Source organism: Polistes dominula, unplaced genomic scaffold (genome assembly GCF_049000335.1).
Source record: "Polistes dominula isolate Pdom_NZ unplaced genomic scaffold, Pdom_raw_medaka contig_438, whole genome shotgun sequence".
Classification (NCBI taxonomy): Eukaryota; Metazoa; Arthropoda; class Insecta; order Hymenoptera; family Vespidae; genus Polistes; species Polistes dominula.
Window position 1 is genome coordinate 84,975 of NW_028301132.1, and position 27,526 is coordinate 112,500.

The window sequence follows — 27,526 nt, forward strand, 5'->3', positions numbered from 1 at the left end:
ACCCCGCCCGTCACAGAGATGTTGGAGGAAGAAGATCTGGAGCGGGTCTTGGCAGGGCTATTCCCAAACCATCCGGAATATGTCCCACCGCCGGTGGCCACTACTGGGGATGTTAACATCTCAGAGGAGGAGGTCGCGGCAGCCGCTTCAAGGATTGCGAGGAGGAAGGCCCCTGGCCCTGATGGGGTGCCGGGCTGTGTTGTGCGGCAGGCAGCGACACTTTGTTGCCGCGGCCTGGCGCGATGTTTCTCGGCCTGCGTGAACAGCGGCCTGTTTCCGACCGGCTGGAAGGAGACCAAACTGGTCCTCCTGAAGAAGGGAAGAGACAGACCGCTGGATGAACCTGGGTCGTATAGACCGATTTGCCTCGTCAATGAGGTAGCCAAGCTGTTTGAACGGGTCCTGGTGAACCGGATAAACAGTTACTTGGAGCGAACTGAAGCTCTGTCCCCGGCACAGTTCGGGTTTCGTACGGGCCGTTCGACGATTGACGCAATCCTGTCCGTCAAAGACTTTGTCGGTGCAGGCTTGCAAAATGGGAATGTTGTGGTGTTGGTCAGCCTGGACATCAAAAACGCTTTCAACTCGTTGCCATGGCCGGTGATCATAGAGGCTCTGGAACACAAGGGCCTACCGCCACACATTCAAGGAGTTATGCGCAGCTACTTCCGGGACCGAAAGTTGGTGTTTTGCCCCAGAGATGGTGGGCTCGCAAGTAGGACTGTACGATGCGGGGTGCCACAGGGGTCCGTCCTTGGCCCTACACTTTGGAACGTGGCCTATGACAGCGTCCTTCGTGTCCCGCTGGCTAGAGGCTCCCGTGTCGTCTGCTATGCGGACGACACGGCCCTCTTGTCGGTGGGGGCGAACCTGTCATTGGCCATAGAAAATGCTGAACGGGACCTTCGGGGCATCGTAGATGCGATCGAAGGATTAGGTCTCGTGGTAGCTAAAGAAGACGGAGGCGATGGCCTTCCCTGCCTCCGCCCTCCGTGGACGCAGGGGGCTGTTCCCCCCGAGATCAGAATAAGGGGGTCCTCTATCCCCGTGGGATCTAGGGTGAAGTATTTGGGGGTTTTGCTGGACTCAGACATGACGTTCAGGCCCCACTTCGAGTCCTTGATCCCGAGGATAGACGGAACCTTTAGGGCTATCCGGAAGATTCTCCCGAACCTCTATGGGCCAAGGGAGAAGAAACGGAGGCTCTATAGTAGTGTTGTACACTCAATGCTCCTATATGGGGCCCCCGTGTGGTGGCGCACGGTGGTAGAGGACCAAAGGGTGAAGAGAGCCGTTCGGGCTGTGCAGCGCAGAATCGCCATCCGTGTGTGCTGTGCGTACCGGACGGCCTCCTTCCATGCGGTCATGATCGTTGCAGGGATTATTCCCCTCGATCACTTGGCCCCTCGGCTGGCGGAAGCCTATGCCGCCCTTAGGAATCTGGAGGGACCCGTCCTTCCAGGCACTAGGGCCAGGCTGGGGGTTCTTGCCAGGCGCGGTGCAATTGCAGCATGGAGGGAAGAAGAAATTGAACTACTGGATTCCCCAGGCTCAACGGGGGTACGTGTGAGGGAGGCGCTGGCCGATAGGTTGGTTGAGTGGGTCGAGAGGCCGCACTCTATTGAGTCAAACTTTCGCACCACCCAGCTGATGACCGGTCATGGATGCTTCTCGGCATACGTGCACTGGATTGGGAAGAGAGAGTCCACGCAGTGCTTCCACTGCGAGGCGCCGTGCGACGATGTGGAGCACACGCTGCTCGACTGCCCGGCATGGAGTGACGCCAGAGACAATCTGGCTGCTGCAATAGGAGCGAGAAGGCCCACACTCCCGGAAATAATCAGGGCCTCCCTGGATACTCCGGAGGGGTGGTCCGCCTTCCAATCCTTCGCAGAACGCGTCGTAAAGACGAAGGAGGAGGAAGAGAGAAGAAGAGAGAGACGCAGAGCGTCTGGGAGCCTGCGTGAGGTGCCGCAAAGGAGTATGACTCCAATGCGGCCGCCGCGGGCAAGGCTTCGGCCAACCCCAGCAGCGTCTGGTCCATCCTAGAGCGCTGCTGTAATTATATGGAGAATGAGCACAATATGTGCATGGCGTCAGAACTAGAGTTGAAACTGCGCCGCGAGGCGGGTAGCAACGCTAGTCATCCTGGCAGAAAAGTCACAACTCTGGGGTTAATCTCTTTGAGGGGTGAAATATACTGAGGAATATTGACATACTAGCGCCTTATCCGCGTTTGTATCGACGGACGAGATCGGGGAAATACCGCCCCAGATCGCTCGGGATGGACACAGGGTGACGGGAATCCACCTGCGTGGAAATGCTGCCCGTCCACTCCCAACAGGTGAAAAGAAACAGGAGGTTTTTTAGTCGGTAGGCGATGTAATAGTACATCGAATCCGACACTCCTCTGGGTACCGGGCCCAGGGGGTCTTTGGAAGATTTTTCCTCCTGTCGAAAAAAAAAAAAAAAAAAAAGGGTTGGAAAATACGAAACGACCTTCCGAACCACTTATTATTATTTCTAAGTTTCAATCGTTAAGCATCCACAAACAAAAGCGGTTTATGTATTCATAGAAATAAAGCTGCTTGTAAACAATGTTTCTGAGGTACAGATTTCACAGCGGACAAACTACTTACGTCACTGAGATTTGCGTATGCGAAATTTAATAATGTAAACAGTATTCTTCAGTTTCTATCATGAATAAACATATATACAACGATTTAAATATGATCTTGCTTGGTTACGTAATTAGAAATATTCCTACACACGCGCACATGTACTCTTTATCTTTTTTTTCACTCTCAAATATGTTCAAATGTTCCGCCGCGCACTCATTGAAATCTATAGCCTTATAAACAATTTTTTTTTTAAATTAATATGTGAGCGTGAAAACAAAGATAAAAAGTACGCGTGTGCGTGTGTAGGAATATTTCTAAAAGTATCGATAACTTCTAGGAAATGTCCTTATTTGCGTGCGGCGATTGAATGTATGTATGCGTGTAAGTATTCCGACTAAGGAAAGAGCGAGCGTGTATTATTTTATTTGAAAGATATCACCATTTGGTAATATTGCTTTGTGTATTATGAATGCGCCGAAGTTCCCCGAACTTACCCGATCCGAAAGTATCGAAAAGATCCAGTCTTTATTTTATTAGGAATGATCTGGAGGCTTTGAGAAAGAATGAAGTAGCGAAAAATAATGGTGAGGTTAATAAATATATAAAGATAACGAAGGGAGCCAGTGATTGTCTTCTTGATTCGGTACAGGTTAACGAGGAGTGTATTACGTGTGTATTAGGGCTCATTTTTCAATATTTATGTTCAATTTTTAATTTCATTTAATTGCGATAAGTACGTAGGTATTCGACAAAAGAATAAGGTTCAAACGAACCGACGATCGAAATAAAGAAAGAAGGTGCGGAGTCTGTTTTTTTTTTTACCGAACGTGTCATCTTTTTCTATTTAAAAATGTTTCTATTTTATTGAAAAATTAATGTTAAATTCTTTATATCGCAAAGATTGTAATTAATAATTTTAAAATATATAGAATTTTTTAATTGTATTATCAACAATATTTTACAAAAAAAAAAAATGAGTACAAGATACATAGAGAAAAAGAATTAGACAACACTGTAGAATATTTTTCTTATAAATATCCAAAGACGTATTTTTTAATTATAATGTTTTGTGTATTTAGAAAATTTACACTAATTTTTCAATAAAATGGAAGCATTTTTAAATAGAAGAAACTGGATACGTAAGATAAAAAATTACCCATATTTTTTTATTTTATTTCCAGTAAAAATACTATAATGTATATTATTTCTGAAATATAGAAAAAAATTATAATTAAAAAAAATTAAAAAACAAACTAAACCAAAAAAAATTTTTTTTTAACTAAATAAATTATAAAAAATAAAACAATGAAAACTAATTGTTGAATTCTATGCAGTATTTTTTATTCTCTGTTTATTATACCATATCTACAAAATACAATCGATACTTTTATATATATAAATAATATCCGATATCCGGTGTGGGACACAGAGTGTTTTGTTCTATCGATGGGCGGTCCTTCTTAATCTTTGTTTTCTTTATCCCTACCAAGGAGCAGCTGCACCCGAAGTGCTTGGCGACGAAATATTTTTCTTTTGGTTTATTTGTTATTCGTTTCTTCTTTTTCTACTCTTGATTGAATAAAGACGTACTTCCACATTATTAGATACAATTAAAAGAAAATAGTGTTTTAAGAGAAAGTATTTTAAATATCCCCTATAATTCAATACTAATGAACAATAGATTTTAAATTCGTTGTTTTTCAATACTCAAATAAACGAAAAAAGTACAACAACAATTGTTCCCTTCTTTTTACAGCATCTTAAGGTATTAATTGCTACAAAAAAAAATGCTTATGTGTAGACCAATAATAAAGATATCTCAAATTCACAGAAAGTGTGAAAAGTGTAAAAAGTATACAGGAAAAAATTCATCTACCTGAGTTTCAAAAAAAAAAAAAATTATATTTACTTAGATTACGATGGCGTATCTTTCGATCGACAGACATTTTACAATTTTTGTTTCTATTTATGAATATCGCATTCCGCATTCTATCTTGATGGATAGAGTTTTGAAAATGTTAGTTTTTTTCAGCTACCTACACTCCAAGGTCGGTTCCTTTTCATGAGAACAAAATTCTAGAAAACAGGGAAGGTCCGTTGAAAATTGATCTATATTTATAAACTTTATTATCGATGCGGTATTACTCATTTCTATAGTTTGTTTTACAACATGTCATATCTTTTCTATTCAAAAATGTTTCTATTTTATTAAAAAAATTAGAATTAACTTCTTTATTTCGCAAATATTATAATAAATAATTATGAAGTACATAGAATATATAATAATTGTATCGTCTGAAATATTAAAAAAAAAAAAAGGATTACCAGAGACATCAGACAAAAAGAATTAGATAATACTGTGGAATAAATGAGAAGCAGCTGACGCATTCCATTCAAAAGCAAGTAAATTACTGTTATATTTTTATTTTGCTTTTTTATAAAATATATTTGATGCATAAAGACAAAATATGTCTATTAGATTTGATTTTTATATGTTCTTATAAAAAATATTTAAAGACATATACTGACTCATGCATATAAGAAAATTATATTATTAATTGTAATATTTGCGTATTTAAGAAACTTATACTAATTTTTCAATAAACTAAAAACATTTTTAAGATGTTGAACGCCCAGCGTGAATCGGTGGAGCTTACTACGGGGTCTAAATTTGAGACTCGTAGTCACTGTGTACGTAGTGTACACAGTTCGATAAGCTGAGAGAGCGATACGATTCAATGCGTTTTTTAGATTTATCATTGTTCAGATCTTTATTTAGACGAGAGTATTTAAAAAGATAAGTTTGTGATCCAAAAAATAAAAACGAGATATGTTAAGGGAACCTTCAACTCTGCAATTTAAAAAAATTTTTTTTTTTTTACATTTTTCGAATGTATATATATGTAGAAATATTGTGTTAAAATTTCAAAAAGATCCGATGTCTCTAACTACATTTTTTTGCTGCCTGAACGTAACTACCTCGGACCGCTTTCCTGAGCGTTCGGCGCGCACGGTTCTTATATCGGCTACGGAGACTCCAAGACTTTTAAAATGCTGCTTTATTATCATCCATATGGTGAAGATTTCATTGTTAAAAAGTTGAAGTGTATTTTGCATGTGACAAAACATATTTTTAAGCGCGCTAATAAGGCAAGAAAAGCTCTCATACAAAAGAAGAAAATTTAAAAGAAAAACGCCGAACCGCCAAAAAAAAAAATAAGAACTGTAGCAAAAACAGTAGTGAAGAGAAAAATGACTGTTGTGAAAAAAGTTCCTGAAGTAAAAACTAAAAATTTACAATCAAATTGATGAAAGCACTCTCAGAGATCTACGGCTTAGCAGTCAGAAGAAATTTGATTTCTTCATAGGATATGCGTAACGAGATTTGGGCAGGATACTATCACAAAATTTCGACTGATGCCAAGCCGAAGCATTCTAAGTGTTCCATCGACTGGTGAAAGTACCTCAAATCTAAGGCACATCGCACCTAAACACGTGTTTAACGGCAAAAAAGTTGTTGAAATTGCGTGCAAAGATTCAGCATTCATGTATCTTCAACAAAGGATTTCGAACAGTGATGAAGATAATGGAAACGATGGGCATGAAACTTGGGCCAGGAGCGATCGACTTTGCTAAAAGACGCGACGACCGACGTATCGAATCTGCGAACCGTCGAAGCTCTGAGTGCTCAAAAAATGCTAGATCAAAGTGGAAGAAGGCAAGACTGGAAGAAATTGAAGAATATGAACAAGAAGAAGGTCTATTGTACGGTCCAGGCATCGCAGATTAAGTTTAGGTAAGAATTTTTAACGATTTTGAGTAAAAAAAAACTTTAAACGCGTTTATCTCGAAACTATGTTTTGAAATACTAGCTCCATCGTATCTCACGAACCAGTAAACCGATTCTTATAAAATTTAATCCACATATTCTACACATGAGCTGTAACAAAGTGACGGAGAGTTTTTTCTTATATTTTAATTTTTACTATTTATTTTTAGTCAAAAACAATGAAAAAAAGGAACAAATTTACGTTTTTTTTGTAATTTGTCCACCATTTTTTTATTTATTGATAAAATTTTTATATAAAACTGTCACTTTGTAGCTGAAGTCATACAGAATATAAAACCATTTTACTTTTATGTTTCAGGTAGGCCATTCTCAAGTTCTGATGGAGCTACCAAAGCACTAAAGTTTTAAGGTGTTTTTTTATACTACTGTTTTTGCAATAAAAAATTAATTAAAATGAAAAAATAAAAATTCATTTATATAGTTTAAGACTCAATTTAACAAACCCAACAACTTTTATATCGATATCTTTTATAGTTTTCTTGGAAAAAATTCGCGAAAATAGCCTTTTTTTTAGGTGCTCAGAGTAGAAGGTCCCCTTAATGTATTATGTTATATATAATAATGGTCGGAGAGAGAGAGAGAGAGAGAGAAAGAGAAGTGCGGCAGGCTATGTAGTTTAAAAAGTATTTCTCGCAAAGATTTCTATTAGATCTCTCATTGCATTTTACTAGAACCTTTGTTCAGTCCAGCAGTAAATTCCATATGTTTTTTATAATATCTTTATTTCGTCTATCCTAAAATGTTTGTTATACAGCTCAAGAATGTAGATGAAAATGGGAAATTTAAAACTATACTAACAAAAAAAATTTTATACCTGAGTTTCAAAAAAAGGATTATTCGTATTTAATTAGGTTCCCACGAATTATATTTCCTTTGATAAACATGCTACGATTTTGGTGTCTATCTATAACTATCTGATTAAGCATTCCATTTTTATTGCTTGAATTGGGAAAAATGTACTTTTTATCAGCTATTCCACCCAGAGACCATACCGGTGATCTTTATTATATATGGTAATAATATTATAATAAATAAATCCTACAATTATCTTACTCTTGAAACTTTGCATACGTCTCATTCTCTCGAAATTTAGTTTTTTGAAGGTTTCACTTCTAATTTTAATAGCACACCCGCACACTTAAAATTCCAGTTTTCATCTTGTCATCGCCTCCCTGGACCGCTTCATCGCTCACCAGGCCCACCAGGAGTGAAGATAAGAAAGAGAAAAGCCTAAATAAGAAAATTTCTTTCTGATATCTTATTACTATTGACACAGTATCAATAAACCGGCCTTGTTGTGTAGCATAGTATAGCAGCGCGGGTCGGCCTCCGATGACATTTTTTTCCTTTGTAGTAGTTCATTTCCCCCACCCCCAAAGTGCACCTGTGGTCGTCATCGCCCACTTTGGGAACCACTGGTGTAATTTAAAGATTATTTTTTTGTTTAATTAAATAGCGAGATTTAATATAGTAAAATGAAGAAAACTCTTGATTCCGCACTTTAAAAGAGCAAATCAATGAATCTATAGATTAGCTATTACATTGTTGAAAGGGACTCAATCTTAATAGGCTAGATTTCTTAATATTCTGTTTAAACGCTTTTAAAAGGGTTATTTTGATTGTGTGGTTCAGACAGAAAAAATATAACTGATGATGACCAAATATGATCAGTCAAAAATGATAGTTTATTAAATTGTAATGATGTGATGTTGAGCGGTATTTACAAAAGGTTTACAGAAAGTGACGTAGTTACAAAAATACAGAATACAAATAGTTATGAATATAAGACCGACTGATTGACTGATAAACTGATAAACTGACTGATAAAATACGCAGACGGATGTAACAGACTGAAAGTATAATTATTGAACTGAGAACTAAGGACTAAGCAACAGATACAGACAATTATACAGACAAACAGATATACAGACTGATACTGATTAAAAACTGATAGACTAAGCCTTGATTTCTTACTTTCTTTCACATATTTATATCATAAAAGAGTAACAACCCTATGGGGAGGGAAGGAGATTATGAATATTATCGACCAATAGCAGAAGGATCCACCCCACATAGTCAACCGATGGGTACAGCTTATTTTTTTGGTAAAGATAGTAGTAGAAATCATGCATAATGGAACTTTGTCTTTTTTTTAAACAACGGAATACCGTTTCCTCTTAATCTCTGAGTGGAGTTTTCTTTCACTAAGACCGATAGCGTATTCAAACACGAAATAAAATAAAGAAAGAACTAAATAATAATTGTATCGTCTACATGATAAGAAAAACAAAATGCATGCAATGAAAAAAATTCATAACGAAGAAAAATATCAACCACGCATGAATTAAATTTACCACCTTACATATTAAACAGAAAATTGAAAAGAAAATAAAATTATAAATGTTTATTTACATATTTTTTAATTTCTATTTAATGCCAATTTAAGAATATTATTATAAAAATTAATAAAAAATATTACAAATACGTATACTGTAAAAAAATATTAATAATAGAGACTCGTTTAATTTTAACTAATATTTTTGACTGTTAATATAAATTAACTTGAAATTAGAGAAAAATAATAATAAATAAAAACTTTTTTATATTTTTTTTAAGTATCTTTCCAATTTTAATTCTTATTAAACAAAATGCTGTTAAAAATATTTAGAAATTTAGAAATGTAGGTAGCGCAATTCTACGAGTCTTTAAAGCTTTGACGAGTCGAAGGAACACTTTAAATTTTAGTTCAACTTTAAAATAATTCTTGCGTTTTTCCTGATATTTTTTTTTTATTTAAAAAAAAAATTTATAAAAGTTTTACATTCACTTTTGGAAAAATAAAAGAAATTCGAGAATGAACAGAAAAGCAGTTTTTTGTGTTTCGTATGAATAGAAAGAAACTTGAGACGTAGATAATGAAGATCGATTACTATTAAAAGCGTACATACAAGATATTTCGATAATAGCTCCGGACAATATCCGTAAAAGTAAAACCAAGGAAACTATTCTTTCTTCTGTCGAGATCTGGTAGTGTGAGTATGAGTACATGAGAATGATTTGTGTGTGTGCGTGTGCGGCGTGTGCGGCGCTGCGTGCTTATGGCGTACGTGACCAAAAGCAGAACGATCATACGATCAATTGTCATTCGAGAAGATGCGAAGTGGGCATTCGAAAAAAAAAGAAAAATTAAGAAGAATAACACTTCAAAAAAATGATGAAAGATGATGAGAGGAATAACGCGTATTATATATATACATGGATATGTATATTTATATGATATGTATAATATGTATATGTATATGGAATGAAAGTATGAGCGCAAGGATGGTATTTTCTTAGAAACTATAAAGAGTATGTGTTTTGTACGACAAAAGATTCTGCTAACCATAAATAATACGACGAATAACAAAAAGCTAAATATACAGCGTTATAAGAAATACTTTTGTTACCACATTGAAGATCGCTGACGAGATATCTCGTTTTTCGTATTACCTTGCTAAGGGCTGTTGATAAGATATTCCAATTATTATAAATGTAATACAGCTATCCCTTCAAGACCACGGTTTCTCCTAACACGATTTCGCTATAACGCGATTCACAAATTGCGGGAACTTTCCTACAACACAGCATTTTTTTAAATGGTTTTCTTTCAAAAAACCTTTTTACAATACTGTACTTCTACAGCCGCGGCGATGCTTAGGTACCGTCTTAAAGATACAGTGTTGCGGGAAGTATTTCTTTTCATTTCCATGGCCTGGAAAAAAGTGTCTCATGCTTTTGTGAACTGAAAACATCAACGTTAAATGCGTGTTGGAAAAAGATATGGCTCTCTTCAGTTAAAATTGAAAACGTGCGTGAATCGTCACAAAATGAAATTGGTAGCATATTAGAACTTGTTAAATCAATCGGAGACGAAGGTTTTGTGGATATGGTTATTGTGGAAATTCAAGGTTTATTAGTGGAAGAAGTTGACGAAGCAGATTTGATGGAAATAATATCCGAAACTGTAAATCAAATTGATCCTGAGGACACTAGCACTGATGAAGATTGTGCTGTTAATAAGCAAACATTAAAAATATAACAAGAAGGCCTAAACTTAGCTGAAAATCTCGAGTCATTTTTCTTGAATGCAGATCCTTCCTTCCAAAGAAAGGAGCCGAAAATTCAAAAGAAAGCATCAAAACTGTCTAGCTCCATACCGAGAAATTTACAATGACCTGGTAATAAACACGAAGCAAAGTAAAATTACAGATTTTTTCAAGAGGGAAGAAGATGCAAGAACTTTAAATGAAGAAAAACGTTCTGAAAGTGAAGGCGATATCATTCCACCGAAAAACCGATTATTTATATATATATAAATTAAAATAATATTTTTTGTTATCTATTGTTCATATATTTATATGAACAATAAAAATTAGGTTGTTTATTTAAAAAAAAAAGAAATATTTGTTTTTAAAAAATTTTCGGAACGTAACCCCTTTTTTGCATTGGCTCTGGGTCTCAAACAACACGGTTTCAAATAACACGGTATTTTCTAGGAACCTATCTACCGGGTTATTGGAAGGAGATCTGTACTTACTGTACTGTAAAATATCTTAAATTTTTTCTCGTAACATGGAAACAAACAAAATACAGTCTTCCTCGACTTTCGCGCATTCTACTTTCGCGCAATTCGTTATTTCGCACATTTCTAAATTTAACTGTTTAATCCTCTGCGATCGGATGTCCTCTCTCAGTGAACATCAGACTAGTCATCAAATTACAATGTTGTTCGGATAAAGAGAACAAAACAATTTCACAGTCTTGCATTAGGACGTGTGTCAACGTGTTGTGTGTTTTGCTAATTTATCAATTTCAGTTTAAATATTTTTTTAGGACAAAAATGATTAATTATGTCCTTTAAGTTGCACTCAGACGTTTCCTTGATGATGCTATTGTTGTTTTATAATTCATAAACCAGGGATTTGCCATCACGAACGTTTTTGACGAACGAACACGTGCACAAGAACTTTTGGAAAAAAGGCAATGAGCTGATATTTCATTGCCTATAATAGTGAATTGTACTTTTGATGAGAACAATGCACTTTTCAAAACCATATTTTTTCTCTTCTTTCTTTCTTTTGTTTTATAGATCGAAAATAATTTAAATATTGAATGCCGGCAAATATAATGAAAGGAAAAACGTTACGAAAATGAATAACGGTTGAAATCGAAACGTTTCGAATTATCGATATTACTGGTAACGCGTGAATCGATTATTTTATAATAAAATCTAATTTTTATTATAGATTATTTAAGGTTATGTACTTAATAGTCAATTATATTTCAATACGAATTGATTAACTTCTCGAAAAATACCGATCGATTTTAAATAACGATGATGAGAAAGAGAATGAGAAGAGAAATGAGAAAATGTCGACAACACTAACCTAAAAACGTCACGTTGAGAAATAAACTGGCAGTGGTAAGTGGCATGCTCGTTGCGGTATGAAAATCAGTGATCCCAGAGACTTTAGTTCGTTTGATGGACACAGGGGCGCAAAATTATCGTACGCCCCGGGAAAATTTGAAATCCGACAATTTCTCGGACAGAATTTTGAAAAAGTCCAAAGAACTGTCGAAGTCCCAACTTTTTCAAGTTGATGACCTTTCTTTTTTTTTTTTTTTTTAAGGTAGAAAACGTTCCTTAATCGTTTAGTCTAATCGGCGGTTCAAAAACGAGTGGTGGTGGTCGGAGTCTTGGTGGGAGTCGTGGTGGGAGTGAGGGTTGGGGTGGGGGTGCACCTTTCCAAAATTTGTTGACTAAAAAAAAAAAAAAAAGGTCATCAAGTTTTCGAAATTCCAAATGGATCGTACGCCACGAATTTTCGTACAAATGGGATCGCTGAATTGAAAATCCGTTTTTGTCAAACTTGGAAGAGAGGGCAGCACCATAGATCGTTCCGTGTCACGCAAATATTCAAATCAAAAATAGAAGTTGGGTGTCTTAAAAAAAAATGTATGAAGAAAATTAATATTTTATGTGGAATGTTAAACAATTAAAGAACAAATTAAAAAAGAGTGGTCTTTGTACTATAAGTAAAAAAAATATTCTGCAGGAACAATGAGTATTATATAAATTATCATAACTAACCTCATTATCACACGATTTTCCAAACAATAATTAATTTAGACAATGTTTCATTAATTTAAATAATTTTGAAGAAAATAATTATTATTTATGAATTAGGATAATATTTTGTGGTCAAAATAAAGAGTTATCCAACTGCCCTCTCAAAACCTTGATTAACTACTCAATTAATTACTAGAGCAACATTTTTTGTTATTTTTAACATCTTAAAGGCAAACTATTGAAATGACCTCACATTAAACTCTTTTGAAGGGGTGACTAGCGAATATGAACATAGTAATTGGAAAACCTGTCCAAATAGAATTGTTTCCGGATAATCATTACAGCGACAAACACTTCTCATGATACCAAAAAATTTCTGAAAACGATAAACGTAAAAATGTTAAAATAGTAAAAGAATGATAAATTATACAAGATAAGAACGATAATACATACTTCCAGTTGATCTTGATTAAGATGACACGTCAATGAATATTCGTAGTTGCGTTCTTTGTGTAAAAATTCTCCCAATTCAAGAGTTGCTTGTTAGGTAATTTTCAATCTGATAAGAGTACTGGAAGTGATTGCGAAAAAGAATTTTTCAACCTCTTCTCTTCCATTTGCAAATTTCTCCTTTTTGGTCTTCCGCTTTTTTTTTGTTAAGTAGTTTTTTGTTATTAGCTTTAAATTCCCACATTTTTAACCCTTTCACTGTGGTGGGCGTATATATACATTCTCAGAAGTCCATCAATATATACAACAGGCGTAAATATACGTTCTGCGAAGTCCATCAATATACACGGTAGGCGTATATATACGTTCTTAGAAGCCCATCGATATATACAGCAGACGTAAATATTCTAGACTACAATAGTTCTATGGGCGCTGTCGATAAAACGGACATGGTTATTAGTACTATTGAATGTACAAGAAAAATCTATAAATGGTATAAACAATTTTTTGTTCATTTGTTAGATTTTGTAAGTATTTGGAACTCTTATGTAATATATAAATGCAAATCACGTAAGGAGTTATTGTTCGCATCATTTCATTTATTACTTACGAGGTCTGTCCCAAAAGTATCCGACCTACATCCATATTTCTCCCCCGAAGTTAGTTTTCGTCGTCTGGCTTATGACATCCTTTAAAGTAGTCCCCATTTGATTGAATAACACGCTTCCAACGCCCTTTCCACTTTTGAAAGCAGTCCTGGTACTCGTTTTTCGGTATCGCCTTTAAAGCGTTCGTCACATTAGTTTCAATCGTTTGCACATTGTCAAATCGGTGTCCTTTAAGGGGTATTTTCAATATTGGAAACAGCCAAAAGTCGCAGGGAGCTGTGTCGGGACTGTACGGAGGCTGACGAAGCTATACAACACGATGTTTACTTAAATATTGCTGCACGAGGTTCGATACATGTGCTGGTACGTTATCGCAAATCTGCAAATCTTCAGTTAAAATCCTCCAAACACTACTTTTCGTTATTCTAAGGTCATTTTCTAGTTCTCGCACAGTCAATCGACGATCTTCATTGATTGCAAGTAACACACGTTTGATTTTATAGTTTGTTTTTGCTGTCGAAGGTCGCCCAGAGCGTGGGTCACTATCAACAGATGTGCGGCCATCTTTGAACCGTTTATACCACTCTTTTATTTGCGTATTGCCCATACACTCGTTCTAAAATGCTGTCTTCATCATTTCGATAGTCTCTGCACAACTCTTTTCCAGTTTAAAGCAAAATTTAATACAAATTCGTTGCTACAATTGCAGCAAAATGTGACGAACGCTTTAAAGGCGATACCGAAAAACGAGTACCAGGACTGCTTTCAAAAGTGGAAAGGGCGTTGGGAGCGTGTTATTCAATCAAATGGGGACTACTTTAAAGGATGTCATAAGCCAAACGACGAAGAGTAACTTCAGAGGAGAAATATGGAGGTAGGTCGGATACTTTTGGGACAGACCTCGTATAACTGAAATATTTGAGAAATATCTAAAAACGTCAGCTGCATACCGAAGAGGTAGTAATATGGATGGTAGCTCATTACGTCTTATTGAAAGGCATTTTCCAAGCAAATATATGAATCCGTCTGCCAAAAAAAAAATCCTGTTCGAAAATGTGCAGTACGCAGTAATCACAGAATTCGTAGAGAAACCATGTATGAATGCAAGGTATGTAATGTAGCTTTATGTGTTGATCCATGTTTTAGGATATACCATACAGAAGTGGATTATTAGATTTCTTCTATTATATTTTTGTTAGCTTTATTCGTTTATAATGTAAAATTGTTTATCATTCTTTTTTCTTTATATGTAATTAGCAACTGTTATTGATGAAATCTGTAAATTGAGTTATGTCAATTAAGATAGCATAAAAGGCTACTTAAAATAAATAAGTAATGGATATTTTTCATTCACTTGCAACGATTACTTTTTAAGTCCTACGAATAGTTTCAAATCTCCAGGTACTGTTTTGGTCACTGGTTGCACGGAGTAGCAACCGACGTGCGTATAACGCGCTGTCCCTGGTGATGGATTACTCCGAGGTCGCGCCGCAGTGAAAGGGTTAAATATTCCAGAAAGTCACTTATTACCTAGCGAAATTCAAGATTATTATTTTCTTATTTCAAAATGCTTCAGAAGTAAACATTAGTAAAGAAAAAAGAAATTATTTGAGTTGTTCAGTTAGGATAAAGGTATTGCAATTTAGTAGAAAACAGGGTGTAGGGACCATTTATATCTCAGTGTGATTAATTTTAGAACATTTTCCAATTATTTAATTTAACTCTTTGGGGCACAGTGGGATTAAAAGTGTCCCACCTTTTTGATACACCGTAATGCACGGTGGGACATTTTTAGTCTTACCTCGAAATATTATTGCAATAGCTAAACATGCTCTTAAGATTATATTTCGTTTTTTTTACGCAAAATAATTAGTTATTAACTCTTTTTTTATGTTTTTACATTATTACATTATGTAATACTTTTATTAATAAACAATATACCAATTTGGTTTCATTTAAAACTTAATCAAATTTTTATGCAACATAGGGCTATTTTATTATCTGAAATTCCATGCCGCAAAGAGTTAAAATAATTGAATATATATATAGAGACAGAAATCAGTACACATGAAAGTTTGATGATGAATATCTTTTGAACGCTTAATTTAATCGCCAAAACATAAAACACCATTTTTATAGAGCAGTTAATTTCCTACAAAAATTGGTATTGCGCATTTTATAATAGTCATTTTTTGTCGATTTATAAAATTCATAAACAAAAATGAAATTTGTCTTAAAATAATCAAACTTAAATCATCAATATCATTCAAATGGTGAGGTTTACGGAAAAAATGTAAGATACATTTTTTGTAGAGCATTAAATTTCCTACAAAATTCGTCTAGAACATTTTTCTGTACAATCAATTAATGATGAGGTATGAATTTGTTTCTCAATCTATTGGACTGAGAAAAAAATAAAAAACTGCGATGCGGAGGATTTTCCTATAAAAATTAAGAGCTCATATTTTGTGAGAATTTTTTTATGGTGTCTTGCAACTCATTTTTCCGTGGCTCTTGTAAAAAAAAAAATAATTGATTTTTTTGACCCACCCTAATAAATATTTATAATATTTATATATAAAATATATTTAATAATTAATATATTAATAATAATATTTTATAAAATATATTAATTAATATATTTAATATTTTATATATTTTTTAAATATATATATATATATATGTATATAGTCACCACGTAGAGTTTTATTTTATTATAGCAATTATTAAAGCAAGGAATCATTTGAAACTTTGTTATGAGTCAAACATGAATAGGAGAAATGTCATTATTAATTAGTAGTTTCATAAAACTACTCATTTTTTATTGTACTTACATAAATTTGATGTATGTTTTAATTATTTATTCCTACATTTATTAGCAGAAATACTGAGTTTTCCCAACTTCCGGATGTATCTATTGTGTTTTTGCAGGGAAGAGAGAGGATTTTCAAATTTCATTTCTTAAAGCTTCATCTTTAATTGTCATAGAGTTCACTTTCTGCGCTTTAATTATTTGTAAGAGTGATTTAATCTGCAAAAAAAAAGAAAAAAGAATAATTTTATATAAATCATCTCAGACAGTTAACTGCTAATCATTCTCCAGCACCACATAAATTTTGGAATTTGCAAATCTTTGATACACAATTGTATAAAAGTATAATCATGAACGTGTAACTCAAATTGTTAAAGTTTTACGATTATGGAGATTTATCTTGTAATAAATGATCTCGAAACAAAAATAAAAGTGATTAACAGGAAATATAAAGATATACTTTTCGTTTAAGACGCTTAATTTGCTTTCTTTTGAGACTGTCCTGATATTTCAAACTATCATAGCGATCTTTGATATCAGGCTTGATTCTATAAGATTGATTCAGTAATTTGTGTCGCAATTTTCGGCAAGCAACACATCGGAAACCATTCATATGTTTCTTGTATTTTTCGTTAGGCTGTGACACACCAGTGCACGATGATGAACATCTATGATAGATAAAGTAATAAAATTATCTAATCTTGATTTGAAAACAATAAAATAAATATAATTAGTAATAAAAGCTCAGAGATTTAAAATGTTATAAAAGATTTACAATTGTTTTTACTAGGAATTTATAACCGTAGTGCGCGATATATTCAAAAAGATTTGTTGTCATAAATAATGATTTACATAAAAATTATTACTTCTTGCATTGACATACAGTAATTACCTTTCTTTATCAAATCCAGTCCCATCACATAACTCACAATCTTCTAAATCTTTTAGAAATTTCCAAAAATCTGATATGTCAGAAAAATCAGAGTTGAATTCAACCAACTCTTGCGTTTTAAGGTTTAACAACTAATCAAGAAGAAATATAATTAGATTATATTATAGAAACTATAGAAATATAATTAATTAAAATTAGCTATAATAATTATATATTATATATATATATATATATATATAAGATTATATTATATTATATTATATATTAATTATATTATAGAAATATTAGGTCAAGTCATAAATAACTACCCTTTTTATGAAACAAAGAATAGCGTTTCTGCTACTAATAAGTGCACGACACTTTTCATAGTGTTTCTTTTTGCACTCTTTGTATTTGTTGGACGTATCTATTGAATTTTGCTCCAATAATACCTTTAAAAGGTTCATCAAAATTGGACAGACGTCCTGCATTCGGTTCGTCTTTTAATATCGTATCTCCAGAACGGAATTTTACAAACCAATTTCTGACTGCCCTATCAGTTATCAATTCTGCACCGTATACGCTGCATATTTTTTCAGCAGCCACTTTAGTGCTATTGCCTTGTTTATATGCCTAAAGCCATGTCGAATATGCACTTTTTACTATCCATTTCAGAAGTTAAGAAAAACGGTTAAATGTAACATTGACTGCATAAAAAAGTTGACAGAAGACTAACTGAATCCTCATCTATACAGTGATATCAAAAATTCGTTTGTTTCGGTGACTTATAGTAGGTAAATACGAAAAATAGATTCTACATAGACGCATCGGAAGTTACTTATGACTCGACCTAATATAATTAATTAAATAGAATTATAATTATAGTATTAGAAATAATAATTAAAATTGAAATTCCTTACCGAGATATTGGAGTTATCATTAATTGTAACACGAAATTTCAAATTCATATTTACTTTATCCAAATAGCATAATACTAGACTGTGAGGATTGACCAAATCAGTTGTCCAGCACCAATTTTTTGGTAAAGCTTTGATTTTTAGCACATTAATAATTGTTGACGTAGATAACTTCTTAACATCAATCTTTGAACCAGGCAATTCGTGTGACTGTGAATAAATAATATAATTACAATATTATTGTAGTTTTCAACTGGTAAATTATAACGATAGGACGTTACAATAAAATTTTACAGAATATTTTGTACCTGTTCTTCATTCTCATAATTATTAATTTCTTCAGAACTTAGTGAAGCAACTGGACTTTTTGGACGGTCACAATTTTTAACAGAATTATTAATAATTATTATTTTCTCATTTGTCTGTGCTACACTTCCACTGGTATCAACATTATTAACACTTCCATTTGTTGATAGTACATCACATACAACATTTGAAGTTTTAACTGTATTACTACTACTATTAGTACTACTTCTGATTTCACACAACTTTGTAGGATTTAACGTTGGAATAGCTTCGGGCTTAAGTGAATACCTTTCCCTAAATATTTCTTCAATCCCATTAGCCATTTTTATTTTATCACTCTTAATGATATCCTCTTCGTTAAAATGTAACTCACAAACGTATTGTTTTTTTGGTATTAATTGCTGATTTAATCCACTACTCCATAATTTTACCAGATCAGGATGCTGTTGAAAGAATAAAATTATTATGTGAATTGCAATAGATTGAAGATAGATAAACGTAGAAAGATAGAAAAAATGTAGAAGGATTTTTTAAAGATAGAATTCAGCAACAACAAAAAAATACAATTTTTTACTTTCAGTTTGATTAACCCATTTACATCATTGTATTCTTTTATATTAGTAATTAATAAAACTATCAATTAAGGTTATCTTACCTGTGGTACAGTGAATAAAGACGTATTTCTCCGATTTAATTTAGCATTCCTGTTACGATCCTTGACTCGTCCACTTGTACACCCATGAACAATACATTTATTTACCATTTTTAAATAAATATTACTTTTTATAAATTAATATTATTAACAATTGTCAATGAAAAATAAAATATATGTTACCAAAGCGCAACTCTCTACTCACTCCGACAGATGGCGCAGCGGTCGTCGCTGCCAACTGCGTTAGCAACAAGATCTGCTAGGGAATTTTCCCCAAGCCACTCTTGGTTTATACCATATATGTAATACTTCTATATGGACAGTTTAAATGGGAAGGAATGTCCCACTATTAAGGTGCCGACATATACTATTTTCTCTCTCGTCCGAGATACCTGGTTCACGTTGCGCATGCTTGAGAATTCCCCATGATATTAATAGAGGGGGAAGAATGAGGGGAATAATTTTGTGGTTATGATTCTGTTTACAAATATATTTATTATTGTAATTCAGAAAAACAATTATAAATTTTAAAAAACTTTTGTTTTTATTTAAATAATATTCTTTTTCCAACAATCAGTTATTGAAAAATGGTGAAGTTGTGTTATTTATGTGATAGAAAAGCGTCGAGAGCTGACAATATTTCTTTGCATCAGTAAGTACAAATTATTTTTAATTTTTTAGATGAAATCCTTTATTATGTTATTAATAATATTTAAATTTGATCAATTTTAGATTTCCGAAAAATTTGGAGATACGTTTGAAGTGGCTAAATGTTTGTGGATTAACTGAAAATAATGATGTAAAAAGAACTTACATATGTTCCAGACATTTCAAAGCTGATGATATTTGTCAATCAAAAATTTTTGGAGTTGTTAAATCTTCTATAAAACGTAATGCAGTTCCTACACTTTATTTAACAAATCCACTCAGTATTGATAAAACTAGTAAATTACCACCAAACACGCCGCTATCGGAAGTATTTGATGAGAATGGAGTCAGCAATCAATCGTCATCATGTTTTTCTGAGAATAATATTGTCAACCAATATAATGTACTCAATACTTTGCAAAAAAGTAAAATAATAAGATTTATGTATAAACATAGAAGGATGGCTTTATTGGGATGATTATAGCTCTAAGGAATATATTTCCTCTTTATGTTCAATTAAAAAAAGAAGGAATGACTTATTTATTGACATATAAGCTGTCTCAAGATTACATTGAAACATTTTTTAGCGCTATCAGAAGTCGTGGAGGTTTCAATAATAATCCTAATGTTTTACAATTTAAAAATGCGTATAAGCGTTTGTTAGTAAGGCATGAATTGAAACAATTCGAAAATGGTAATTGCGCCTTTGACAATGTAGACATTTTACACGTATCATCAAACACAAGAAATTGTTACGACCAAATTGGACATGCAGATTTGCTTCAAAACACTGAAAATCCCGATATTTCGGATCACGATTATATTCGTTATTGCTGGGATTTATCTCCATTTGTTGAAAAAATTGTTCTATATATAGCGGGTTATGTTTCACACAGAGTCTCTAAAATAATATTCTGTCCTGTTTGCAAAAATCAATTAATTTCGGATGAATCAAGTGAATCTATGCCTCTTTTATCTCTTATCAAAAATAGAGGACCATTTAAAATATTATCGAAAGATGTTATTAGTATTTTTAAGACTTCAGAAAAAATAATTAGACAACGTTCTCATGAATTACTGAACAAAAATATAAAAACTATTGTTACAAATGAAATATGTCGAAAAATAGGACTAATGTTTGATAATAAAGAAATGAACGATCATGTTTTACTTCAAAATTTTTCTGATAATCATCGTTATCAGTTATGTAAATGGATTATTGAAGTATATTTAAACACAGAATTTTTTTATGAAGCCAAAAAATTATCAGTTAAAGATAATTATGTTCGGCAAAAATATAATAGACTCATTTTATTTTATAACCAATAAGAAATTAACAAACTGCATGCTAATTTTTGTGTAAAATAAACTTGTATCAGTTAAACGATTAGTTACATTTTTTTATTTTATTATATTTCACTAATATTTTCACGTCCAAGTACTTAAGATATAATTTAAAATTTTTTACAAGCATTTCCAAGAAACAAAAATAGTTTGAGTGAGGTTTATTTTTTTTTTAATTTCAAAAATACTTCTTCTTTTTAATAAAATTATTCTTTTAAATTCTCCTAAACAGTAAAAAAATAATTGTTCAGTATTATCTTGTATTTTAAAATAAATTTGCATTGAATTAAAAAAAAAATTTTATAATAACATTCCTGTTTTGAATAACCCGCTGCTTTCCCCTTTGCGCACAAAAGAATGCGCAGAACCGAGCTGGAACCTCGGAGGACAGAGAAAGTGTTATTCTTCTGTCTTTCTTAGTCGGAACAGCTTCCACTTATAGAAACTGTCCATATAGAAGTATTACATATATGGTTTATACAACAATATTATTATTATATTATTATTATATTATTTTTATATTATATTATTATTAACAAAAGCCGAGCTGTACGGACGCAATAAAAGTCACTACGTTACAACCAACATTTGGGCGCCTAGTTTCTTTCTCCTCCCGCACGTAGGATAAATCTTACACTATCGACTGAAGGACGAGCTGAGCTGGTAAAGCGCGGCAAATTTGAATTAAAGATAGTATACTTTCTTTACATATATATATATTTACTTCTAAATCTCTCAAACAAATTTCATTCATAAATTCAATGTTTATTAATATCTTAACAATTTATATTTTACATATAATATATTAACATTGACTTATATACTATATAAAAAAATCTAAATTATCTCTTTCCCTTTATAATTTGTTACAACTTAAAAATTAATTCGCACACGACAATTACTTCATTATAATATATCAGCATTTCACAAATAGCACGATAACTGCATATATATGCTATATATATTCTCTCTGAATAAAAACATCCTAATCAAGTATAACATTTTTAAGGGACTTACATTGAGTTTCGTTGGTTTTTTAAACTGTTATTACGAATGGGAGAACGAAAATCAAGTGACACTCTACTCGAAGCATTTTTAAGAACAATCGGAGATAGTTCGGGTGGATTATTATAATTATAAAGTTTTTCTAAGCGCCCTTGCAAAGCTGCTGATTTAATCGACTTAGAATTTCGTGTATCTGAGCGTGGATTAGAGCCTATTGAAATAGATATATTATTTTTGGTCAATGTCTCTTTGTCTGGGGTATTTTTATCAGGAGTAATGTACGAAGATGTTCTTAAATTTGTTTTCTTTTGCACTTCTAATGAAATATCTTCTGCACATTTGGCAGCATAACTCGCATAGGATATCTAAAAAGTAAGAAAAGAAGTATATTATTATTTTATCTAACTAATAAATAATAAAACAAGAAAATAAATAAATAAATAAATATATATATATTATAATATATTATATACCGGGTGATTCTTGGAACGGAGGCAGGTAATAACTTTTTTTTAAGTAACAATAGAAAAAAATCATAAAAGAAAAAGTTATATGGCACAACAAATGTCAACTTTCTATGACTCTACTTTATTTGAAAATGCATTGATGCATCCGCTAAATGCAGTTGCATTTTTTTTTTAAAGAATTTTATATTTTTTTACACTATACGATTTTTTTTTATTCTGCGTTAAAAAGTATTTAGTGAAGTTCATTGAAATATCAATAGTTTACGAGATATTAAATGTTTTATATCAGAAATGTATTTTATTACAATAAATGTTCGAATGTTTTTCCATTTCATTCTAAACAATTAGATGCGCACATTCTATTGCGCTTTTTTACATTATTCATTACATTTTTTAATTGATTTGAATTGATATTGGAACAGTACATTGTTATATTCTCCTTATATAACTTCAAATATCTTTCAAACTATTGACATTTCAATGACCTTCATTTAATACTTTTTAACGCAGAATAAAAAAAAGAATCGAATAGTGTAAAAAAAATATAAAGTTCCATTTTAAAAAAAGGGCAACTAGCGAGTGCATCGATGCATTTTCAAAAAAAGTAAGTTCATAGAAAGTTGACATTTGTTGTGCCATATAACTTTTTCCTTTATGATTTTTTTCTATTGTTACTTAAAAAAAAGGTATTACCCGTCCCCGTTACAAGAATCACCCTGTATGTACTTACTGTATAATTTATACCAGTGGTTCCCAAACTTTTTTGTCCTATCGCCCCCTTTCCAGAAAAAATATTACTTATCGCCTCCCCCCTGAAAATTAATTTTTTGGTTTTCCGTTTTTTTTGTAGTAACTCAAAAAAGAAAATTCAAAAATTCATCGTCCTCCTTTCCTCTCTGCAAATGCGCCTGTAGCCATCATCATCGCCCCCCTGACTCTCTTCATCGCATCGCCCACTTTGGGAACTACTGATTTATACTATACCATACTATACTGTATTATTTATATATAAGGTAAATCCAATTATTAATTATTAGACGAATTTTTTTTTTATAATATTTCTAATTATATATTTCTATTACGATAAAATAAATATATCAATTTAACAGTTTAGTAATTTTTAAAATAGGTTTATTATTTAATTGCAATTTAATTTCAAATTAAAAATTTAGAAATATTTTGTTGTGTTTGTGTGTTGGATATCTTAAAACTTTTCTCGTAAAACATATCTATCTTTCGTACGACGACATTAAAGATTTGTTCTTTGTTTGCTAAGGTTTCTCCGAATCTGTCGGCTATTTGATATATTTATAGGTTATATCAATATTTTCCCCAGAGTTTATATATTAGAATACATACAGTTGGTATAAAAAGTATTCCTACACCAATCAATTTGAAATAAAAGTTTGTAAAATTGTCGTTTATTAACTAATTTTTTACAGACAATGAATTTGTACATATTCTTGAGAGTTTCTCCAGTAGATATTATGAATTAAAAATTTAAAAAAAAAAAAATAAAAGTATTGACAAGGAAAACGAAAAAATCGGCAGAGACATACAAGCAATAAGTATTCGTACAGTTCTTATTTCGAATTATTTACAAAATAGTTTTTATATAAACCATAATGTAAACACAAAGAAGAAAAAAAAATATTATCCAAAAATGTTAAATTAAATTTGACTTTTTTACCATTCATTATAAAGCTATTTCATTAATAAGAAAAATAGTATAAAAAAAGAAAAAAAAGTGTTAACAGCACACAGTGTTCCCAAGCGGTCACCCATCCAAGTACTAACCGCGCCCAGTGATGCGTAACTTAAGTGATCGGACGAGAATTTGTGTTTTTTTTTTTTTTTTTTAATTGATGTTTATTTTCTCTTTTATAAAAATACATTCTTCTTTTACATATATGGTGTTTGAAAATACATCACAAAAATATACCATAAATCTTACTGTCTATATTTATTAACTTAGTCTAGTGAACGCGTTAATAAACTAATTTTATTTATTATTCCAGTAACATATTACTAAAACTAGTATAAATTTTCAGTCAATTATTTTGATTATCACTTTTATGTTTCCAAGTTTTGGAGAAAAAACAGAGATCCTGTTTACGAATAAACTATCCCTCTGCAAAAAACCTGTTCTAACCGTTACTTTATATTAATTTTTTAAATATTACCTTTTGCTCACTATTTAGCTTATTTTAGATATGAATTATTTAATAAAAAAGGATAAATATAAATATAATTATACAGTATAGTGAACTCTTAACAAGAATCTTAAAAACCTACTATTTACATATGTACAAGAATACTAATGCTTAATATCACAACTTTTGTGGTTTAGAGAAACTGAGTCTATTACTTCTTTCTATCCCTTATTACTAAGTCATATCTTTTTTTAATTCTTGTATAGAGTTATCCTCATTACTAATCCACCAATATTTTTTAGATAATCTTGAGAAGTCCATAATATCTTTCTTTGGTAATGCTGTCGAGTATCTAAGATTAACTACTTGCTTATTTCTTATTCTGTCTTTATAAGTAATTTTTTTATTGGCTTTATTTCTAAAAATGTGGTATATTATTGGTACATTGTTTTGGTTTTATATTAATCCATCCTGGTCCATTGTTATAAAAGCTTCAGGGGGAATAAGTCCTGATTCAAACGATCTTTCATGATATTGTCTATTCGGGTATACACTTGATCTTATTAGATTATTATTATCTATATTTTTTATATTAGCAAAATAATTTCGAGTGAGCTTGATAATAAAATTATCAATTCTATTAATATTTACTTTTCTATATAGTGTACCATTGCTGATATATTTTTTATATCCTGTATCTGCGGACCTGTACAAATTATAACAAGCACGTAAACATTTTCTTTCAAATACTCTGAGTTTTTCAGCAGTTGAGTCATTAAAGTTCATCCATACAGGGCAGGCATACGTTATTATAGGTCTTATTAGAAGCTGATAACATATTTCTTTGATCTTAGGATATAGGTGTCTCGAATAAAAGATTCTGCAGTTTGCCATGAAGGTCTTTTTTGCTTTGCTAAGTTGGATGTCTATATGTTTGGTAAGTTTTATCCTTTCGTCTAAATTCATTCCCAAATATTTAACTGTATGCTTGTGCGGAATTTCTATTTCTTCTCCAGTCTCTTCATTTTCTATTTTTATTTGAAAATCTCTCCAATTTCTTGCCGATTTGGCAATTTCGCTTAAATTCCTTCGGAATAAAATTGTCTCACATTTCTGCGGGTTGGCTTTCAGTTTCCAAGTTTTATAATATTTCATTATTTGATTTACCTTAATCTCTAGTTTTTTTTGGATTTCAGATGGTTTATTCCCTGTAATATATACTATGAAATCATCAGCGAATGCTAATGCTGATGTATCTTCCTCTTCGTTCATACCATATAAATGCAATATGTCGCTATTATACACGTTGAAGAATATCGGTGCATTCACTGTTCCTTGTTGCAGACCATCCTTTATTATGAATTCTTTATCCGAGGTATGAGTCCCATCTGTGATTATAAAAGTTCTGTTATCGAACATATCCATAAGTAAGTAAATTAGTTCCCTAGGAAATTTCTTTTTTAACATTTTGTACAATAGCCCCTTAATCCAGACAGAATCGAAGGCCTTCTCGAGATCAATTAAACAGGCACCAACCATTTTCTTGCCATTGAGAGCCCAACATAAGTCTGCAAGAAACTTGTGTATGGTGTGCACTGTCGAGTGTTTATATATGAATCCAAATTGATGATCTGGTATTGTTTTATTTATTGTTGTAATGTGATTAATTGTAGTATTAATGACTATTTCAAATAATTTACTTATATTAGACATTAGGCAAATTGGTCTATAGTTGTTAACATTATTCCTTTCTTTATTGGGTTTTAAAAATGGCATTACTTTTCCCTTTTTCCAACCTACTGGATAATATGCATTATTAAGAATGTTATTAAATAATATTGCATAGCACTCTATTACATTATCAGGTAAATGTTTAATCACTATGTTAGGAATGTTATCCACTCCTGAAGATGTTTTATTATTTAATTTGCTAATTATTTTACTAAGTTGTTGTCTATTACAGAGGTATGTTAAATTCTCCTTCAAGGATTTATTTTTCGGATCGTTTGCTTTATTTTCACTGTTGAATTCACAGATGCCATTCCACTTTTTTCTGTCTTTATTTAATTTATCATATTCTCTGTTGATTATATTGTCCAATCTGGATTCATCCTTCATTTCTTTTGATTTATAAACTCTTTCCAGGTGTGCCCCAATTAAGTCCAATTTTTGGATCGGGTCACTTACTACATAATGATCATCAGTTTGGTCGATCTCCGATGTTTTGATTTCTATTCTGTCTATAGTTTCCTGGTCTTTTTTTGATAAGAGTAGGTTGCCTATCGAGGTAGCTTGTTTACTTCTAAATTGTTTATTAAGTTTTGGAAAAAAGGAGGAGGAATCATTATGTTTAATTTTTTTTGCAGCGTTAGTCCAATACTGATTATAAGAAGCAGTGTATTCTTTTTTAATAAGTTCAGAGATTTGTTTCAATAATATGTTAGTTAAATCGATCTCAGCTCTATTTTTTTTCTGATCCCTCTTAAAGCTTCTCATAATAGATGTTAAGAATAGCGTATATAAGAGACGTTATGTCTTCTCACTCCGTCACCCCTACTCTTTACCCCTACTCCTCCTATGGGCCGCACAGTCCCTTAGTACAGGGTGCTGTTGCGTCCTGCCGGTAATCTGTATTCTGTATTCGGCCTAGCTCGAGGCTTATTCAACAGTTCTTCCTTTCCACCGTTTTTATAATAAATCTTACTTTCAA

At 32.4% G+C, this 27,526-nt stretch overlaps 2 protein-coding genes and 2 long non-coding RNA genes across 6 annotated transcripts; 2 read left to right on the forward strand and 2 right to left on the reverse strand.

The window, feature by feature from the left end:
- Positions 1 to 2,702: 2,702 nt before the first annotated feature.
- On the forward strand, positions 2,703 to 8,783 carry LOC149031008 (uncharacterized). The gene is made up of 2 exons (XR_016178128.1): positions 2,703 to 4,051; positions 4,644 to 8,783. It is a non-coding gene; the product is annotated as an uncharacterized LOC149031008 (long non-coding RNA).
- LOC149031009 (uncharacterized) lies at positions 8,136 to 19,422 on the reverse strand. 3 transcript variants are annotated; one of them, XM_089177044.1, is made up of 10 exons: positions 19,203 to 19,422; positions 18,550 to 18,990; positions 18,245 to 18,451; positions 17,346 to 17,476; positions 16,914 to 17,121; positions 16,476 to 16,672; positions 15,009 to 15,171; positions 14,592 to 14,917; positions 13,037 to 13,465; positions 8,136 to 12,959 (listed from the first exon to the last, which is right to left on the reverse strand). In XM_089177044.1, exons 1-6 carry the CDS (start codon positions 19,308 to 19,310, stop codon positions 16,589 to 16,591), a joined length of 1,179 nt encoding a protein of 392 aa, XP_089033170.1. In that variant the 5' UTR covers positions 19,311 to 19,422; the 3' UTR covers positions 8,136 to 12,959; positions 13,037 to 13,465; positions 14,592 to 14,917; positions 15,009 to 15,171; positions 16,476 to 16,588. The 3 variants fall into 3 exon arrangements, with proteins under 3 accessions (XP_089033170.1, XP_089033171.1, XP_089033172.1); XM_089177045.1 differs by having other exon boundaries at positions 14,996 to 15,171; XM_089177046.1 differs by lacking the exons at positions 8,136 to 12,959; positions 13,037 to 13,465; positions 14,592 to 14,917; positions 15,009 to 15,171; positions 16,914 to 17,121 and having other exon boundaries at positions 16,481 to 16,672; positions 19,203 to 19,420.
- A 147-nt stretch (positions 19,423 to 19,569) lies between these two features.
- Positions 19,570 to 21,780, forward strand: LOC149031010 (THAP domain-containing protein 1-like). Its single transcript, XM_089177047.1, has 2 exons — positions 19,570 to 19,851; positions 19,932 to 21,780. Exons 1-2 carry the CDS (start codon positions 19,787 to 19,789, stop codon positions 20,323 to 20,325), a joined length of 459 nt encoding a protein of 152 aa, XP_089033173.1. The 5' UTR covers positions 19,570 to 19,786; the 3' UTR covers positions 20,326 to 21,780.
- Positions 21,781 to 21,935: 155 nt separating this feature from the next.
- On the reverse strand, positions 21,936 to 22,794 carry LOC149031011 (uncharacterized). The gene is made up of 2 exons (XR_016178129.1): positions 22,670 to 22,794; positions 21,936 to 22,561 (listed from the first exon to the last, which is right to left on the reverse strand). It is a non-coding gene; the product is annotated as an uncharacterized LOC149031011 (long non-coding RNA).
- Positions 22,795 to 27,526: the final 4,732 nt, after the last annotated feature.